The sequence below is a fragment of the Brachyistius frenatus genome, unplaced genomic scaffold (genome assembly GCF_029030835.1).
Source record: "Brachyistius frenatus isolate BFR_SWC_R1_liver_20210118 unplaced genomic scaffold, ASM2903083v1 Contig_9, whole genome shotgun sequence".
NCBI classification, from domain to species: Eukaryota; Metazoa; Chordata; class Actinopteri; family Embiotocidae; genus Brachyistius; species Brachyistius frenatus.
This window is the reverse complement of record NW_027210608.1, coordinates 6,776,501-6,782,500: the sequence shown is the minus strand read 5'-3', so window position 1 is coordinate 6,782,500 and position 6,000 is coordinate 6,776,501. Positions and strand designations below refer to the sequence as shown.

The 6,000-nt window shown below is 44.7% G+C and overlaps 1 protein-coding gene across 2 annotated transcripts in view; it reads left to right on the top strand.

Moving 5' to 3' along the window:
* The window catches only part of sema4bb (sema domain, immunoglobulin domain (Ig), transmembrane domain (TM) and short cytoplasmic domain, (semaphorin) 4Bb), a 54,235-nt gene that overhangs the window by 33,304 nt on the left and 14,931 nt on the right, over positions 1–6,000 (top strand). For both annotated transcript variants that reach the window (XM_069690515.1, XM_069690514.1), the window contains exons 3-5: positions 4,373–4,533; positions 4,693–4,755; positions 5,326–5,424. In XM_069690515.1, the coding sequence (XP_069546616.1) occupies positions 4,373–4,533; positions 4,693–4,755; positions 5,326–5,424 (323 nt within the window). The remainder of the gene's footprint in view (positions 1–4,372; positions 4,534–4,692; positions 4,756–5,325; positions 5,425–6,000) is intronic.

The window sequence follows — 6,000 nt, the reverse complement described above, 5'->3', positions numbered from 1 at the left end:
AAACATCAGGAGGAGCGGTGCTGCGATGACCTTGAAGTGACTTCTGTCAGCTCCGGCGCTGCTATCAAGCCCGTTGTCAAATCATGTCAAACGGAGAGCCTTGAAGCTGTGCACTGTTGTGTAGCTTCGGATGGCAGAGGGCAGCGATTGTGTTTTGTTTTTTGTTTTTTTCTGGATGAATTTGTGTCTTGCATGCACGATAAGATGAGCCCAGTTTGAGATTAATATCGGCTGTGCTTCACTCTCATCTCCTTTTGCTTTTGTCAGCCCGGCTGCAAGCGAACCCCTTTGTCCCTGTTGCCCCCTCGCCTTGTGACTTGGCTCATGCTGCTATAGTAAATCTGGGGCATGTTTATACTCATGGCTTTTAGGAGTGTCCTGGCAGGCCTATACCTACCAAGCAGCCAATTAGTCACCCCGCCCCTGATGCAATATTAAACCTTTGGAGGGGGAAAAAAAAGGAAAAGGTTGATCCTGCTCCATTTTCTCTGAAATATGATGCTTGCCAAAGTGCTGGCTCAAATTCTGTTTCTCGGCGACAAAGCATCTGCAAGCTGGCACGCTGTGATGATGTCTTAGTTACCTCAAGGGTGAGTAAGCACACCGAACGCACTCAGCTGGGATGTGAATGTTAGAGATTCAGAGGCATGCAAGTCTTAATTGATGTCACTGTGCTATTTCGGAGGTCTGGTCTCACAGCACTGTTAGACTTACCAAAAATATATTTCGATCATGTCAAAGAAATATGGGAATGTATTTGATTAAAGTGTCTGAGAACATGATTTATTTTTTTATGGTTCAAAAGCGTTCTCCTTCAAAAGTTTTTTTTTTTTTTTTTTTTTCATATCTGTACACTAAATTACATTAATTCTTATGTTTATCTGAAGGTCTGCAGTTCTGTTAAAGAAAGAGTTGGACATTTTTTTAACTATACTTACTCACTTTCTTTCTGAAAGGAGGATGAGAAGACTGATTCCACTCTCACTCTGCATAAAGACTGGAAACGGGGGAAAACGTCTTGCCTGGCTCAGCACCGTGGCAACAAAATGAAACTACGACCACTGATAAATTAATATTTTGTATCTTATTTAAGTGAAATAGATAACTGTTTGTGGTTTTAGTGGGGGGGTAATGTACCTTTCTTCAGCTTTTCTTGTAGAAACATTGTATCTCCAAGCAGAAAAGCACCTAACCTGCCTAGCCAATGAATGCACATTTTTCACATTCTACATCCCAATATTGTCTTTTCAGCAGGTGGGTTACACTGGTGCTAGTATCTATAACCAGAAACTATTATATAGTGTTCATAAGATAAAAATCCCAGCAATAAATGAATTTATTACATGTAGAATAGGATTTTTGAGATTCATATCTGTGTTTTAGTACAAGGCGTTGGTAGCTGTTCATTGTGTGTACAGATTTAGTCGCAAGAAAGCTGAGTTCTTTGATCACTAAACATGTGCTCTCTGAAATCCCCTGTGATCTGATTTCTTCCTGCCGTCTTCCGCTCCACTGATTTTATAAAAGATAAATAAAAAGAAGCATCACAATTAAAGAATAGAGTGAACACTCTGCCCGAAATTGAATTTTATGTAATTAACTGCTGAGAGGGTATTGTGTCTCAGTGGAGACGAGACATTGAGTTCTTGAATGTTGTCAGTGTTGCTTGCAGACCCTGTTCCTCCAGCTGTAAACCGTCCTCGGACGATGCATCTTTTGAACGGTTCCTCTGCGCTCTCCACACAATCACGGAGAATCGAGGCAAATGCATTCAGTGTGACGTCCAAGCTCAAATTCAAAGAACTCCGTAGAGCCAACTAATTCAGCATGTTAGCACCGGCAATAAAGCAGCCATATTGATGGTAGGTGTGATGTGATGAGCATTGGCAGAGGTTGAGGGCCCGGCTTGGTGACAACCAGCTGATTAAACAGGCGGGTGATGAATGGAGCTGCTGCCCGGCTGTGAAATGGCCCGCAGTTGCTGCCGCCGTCCGTAGATGCCTGGCATTCTGCTGCAGGCATGTCAAAACACACAAGTGATCTGCTGCATCAGAGAGCGCAACAATCTCCTTAAAGCATCAACCTCTGTTGATAGACGAGGGGGGAGGGGGGGAATTAGAGTTTGGTTGGTTTTCTGTTTGAAATCTCTGCGGCTTGACGCAGCGTTGATGTTTGTTACTGCGTGACCTTCTGCTCTTATCAAAACATCCATCTGAGAGTGCTTTGAAAATAGCACCCCCCCCCCCCCACACACACACACACACACACACACCCTGTCTGCATGTTTCTTCATAGGTCAACATCTCAATCCAATCTTCCTGGTTACCACAACTCCCACTCGGTACCCTGACCTCAAACCCTCCCTCCCGCTAAGTAGCCTCGGCCTGCTCTCGGAGTAAAAGTTTCATGAGTTTGCTCTCCCCTCCTCGTTATTCCATTGTCTGTCGAAGACATTGTCACTGTGATTTATGTCAGCGAGTTTTTAATATGCCAAGGAGAGGCTGTTTTTGGTTCCAGTCAACGTCCAAAACCCAGGGGAGCCGTGACAATCAGGCTATGATATGCCCCCCTGTTGAGAGGAGGGATGGCAGTCCTTTGTCTGCCAACTGCAGCGTCCACTGGGACTGAGTATCCTGATTTTTATGAGCATTTAAGAACATTTTAACGGACTTAATTCACCTTTAAATAAAACCAGTTTTTCCGTCTCCTCGCAGGAAAACTGTCCTGAACCCTGCGGGTGACAATAGAAAGTCTTTTTTATTTTGCCTCCCGTCCTCTGATTTTAATGACAGCCCCTTCTCTTCATTGGCTCCAGATGTCACAATGTTTTAAACAGAGCGAGGGCTGTTGATCTGGAAAAGGCCTTAAGATTTGATTTTTGGACAAGATACGGCTTGTGCAGCTGGCTCTCACTCCCACAAGGGGAAGACGATCATCTGCCAAAGTGCCTTGAGTGTTAGATGAACCATTTGTTTGTGAGCACATTGAGAAGTTTAAGTCATGGGTTGTAAACATTTATTGCAGTTTACTGGCTACATTTGCATTATTGGTCCAATGTACCACCTGGAGTGTTGAAGATAAACGTCCTGCTGGTATCTCTTTCTTACCGTCAGAAGGGCCTGAATTTGAATTTAGTTTGCTGGTTGTACATGTGGAAAAGGCTGTAAATGGTTTAACTGCAACAAATATTAGTGTTTACGACACTACATTGGAGCCAGTAATCTTATTTGGACAAGCAAATGGAGCCCAAGACCCCCAGTGTTTTGGCTTGGGAGTGTGTTTTGGAATGAGGCAAGAGATAAACATTTACATAAACATAACTGCAAAGATTAAGAGGTATGTAGCCAACAGATGCACGGATATTATATTCCATGTCTTTGGTTAGCTTTTACATGGCTAATGGATATGACGTAATAACATTCACTAAACCACATACAGATACAGGGTCCCTGTTGTTTATCCAAAACTTGAATGTCTAGAATAAACCCAATCACCAGGATGTCTCGAACCCTGTGTTGGCTTTTATTTTCAGTGTTTTTGAAAGAAAGCAATAAAAAAATCTGCTGCTGATGTCACTATAGGACACCGAGTTGTTTGTGATCCAAAGGGAAATGCTATAAAAGAAGCGACGTGGACGTCGAATCCGTATTTCATTGCAAGCGCTGTTTGAAGCTGCAGGTGAGGGAGCGACGTGGGAAAAAAGTAACTCATTTGACTTCTGGCCCGCTGCTGAAGAGATCTGTTTGAAGAGGCAGCAATATGAAGGAGATTTAGATTAGTGTTGAGTAGCAGAGGCTTTTACCCCGCTGCCAGTGCCGAACGGAACGAAGAGAGGCGGCCAGCGCAGGAGAGGGTGGACGTGGCTCGCTGGCGTACGAGTGACATGTTGTCGTGGAGCTGCAGTAGCTGCTGGCTGCCGCTGTGTGCGAGCGATAAATGGAGAGGCCGCTCGCCTCGAGGAGTGAGGGTTATAGGAATGACAATGAGCTCGATGAGAGTTTCCCACTTTGTGTGATGAATCGATTTGACTGCAGCTCACAACTGTGTAGTTGGATGTAATGTGATGTCTTCCCACTTGTTCTTCTTCCCTGCTTGATTTGTGGTTCCCTGTGAGGCCTGGAGAGTGCTGGAAATGGTAGAAGAAGAGTTCTCGCGGTCGTGAGGGAGTCTTCTCTGAAATCTCTGCTGATCTTATGTTGATGTTTGAGTTTCAGAGGCCTGAGCAAAGGAGTGGTGGTGGGTTTGAGGGTTCGTGCAAAATGATTGCATGAATTTTAAAAACGAATCCCCACCCCTAGTGATTTCGTCCTTTCTGTTCTGTCCTTCTAAGTGTTAATAATCTGCTGCGTGTTTTCTTTCTTGCATTTTCCAGGTGCAAAGGACAGATCGGCCAAGAGATTCTCAGTAGACGGTGTCTTCAATTACACCTCTCTGCTGCTCAGCCAGGAGGATGACATGCTGTACGTTGGAGCCAGGGAGGCGCTGTTCGCCCTCAGCCTTTCGGACATCAGCAAGACCAAGCTGCAGAAGAACGTGAGTCAAAGTTGCAGAGCAACGGTACAGCTTGGCTCACTTGACTGCTTAGAAATGCGGCAGCTTTGGTTAGCAGCTAATTCGGGGCATGTTTCAGAATCGGCATGGTTTCCCTGTATTTCACATGACTTATTCAGGCTTTTGCTTTTGCATCTTCAGCTGACGTGGGGCACTCCTTCTGGAAAAAGAGAGGAGTGCAGCTTCAAAGGGAAGAACCTGGAGGTGAGAAGCATTTTTTTTCTAGAGCTCCAGCAAAACACTGAAAGATGAAAATACCTCAGAAAGACACTTCTAATAGCACAATATAGAAAACCTAGCTCTTTGTGTACAGGGTGTTTGATTATTTCCCCTATTTGTTTTACAGAGGTTGAAAATAAATAAAATGAGCTGTGTTGACAAACCTCTCCACCAGTTACAAATAGATTCATCAAGTGTGCAGGCTCACCAAAGAAATTGCTCTTTCTTCTTCCCTGTCTGTCTGTTACCTTGTTGTCATGCCAGCTGTCGTATCCCCGGGCGACAGGCCTCGGTAATCTGTGCACTGCAGTGTACAACTCTGGTCTGTGTATTACAGAAAGCTCACCAGGCAACTGCTGTGACGCTGGGAGGTTTTCCCAACAGTGTTTGAGGAGAGGCGAATATTTTTCTACCAGTTTCTGAAAGATTTACTTGTGTTTACAAGTATTTCAGGCTGATATTTTAAAGGAGCTCCAAAGAAAATCTCATTCACTTCTTCTGAGAATTTCTTGTGAATTTATGGACCTGACACTCTCTCCATTTGTTCCCATCCAGACTGATTGCTTCAATTACATCAAAATTCTTCTGCGGCTGAACAGCACTCATCTCTATGTGTGTGGCACCTATGCCTTCAGCCCTGTCTGCGCCTACATAGTAAGTAACGACCTCTCAATCTGCCCGTCGTTCACCTGCAAGAGCAGATTTTTCTCCTGTCACTAAAAACAAGTCTTGATTTTTGTATTTTTTTGTATTTCTTTCCTCCCATCCCACTGGATGAGGTTTGAATTTTGATTTATTTTTTTGGTGCTCTTTAGGAATCGTGCCCTTTTATCCACCATGTTGGTATTGTATCTGTGGTTATCCAAGCGTAACCGAATCCTGCTGCAGCGCTTTAGCCAGACAAGTCAACAGGGGGTACATGAACTGCGTGGTTCCCCGAGAGAGGGAAACAGTGGATCTGTTTATCTAGCGGAGGAGTACATCTGGAGTGATGGTAGCCGGCAGCAGGACGACATTGATTTCAGTGACACGGGGGCAATCGAGCTTGGCGACAGCTCAGCTCTAGAAACGGGACATTAAACTCTCCCCTTTGACGTCAGAGTGAAAGAAAAACACGGCACGTCTCAGACTGAAGACGACTTGGCAGGACGTTAGGCCCTGAACTCGGATTCCAAGCGAGTCTGAGCCCTGTTGGTCCGGGTGAATGGTCGTCATGTTGACAGGGTCCAC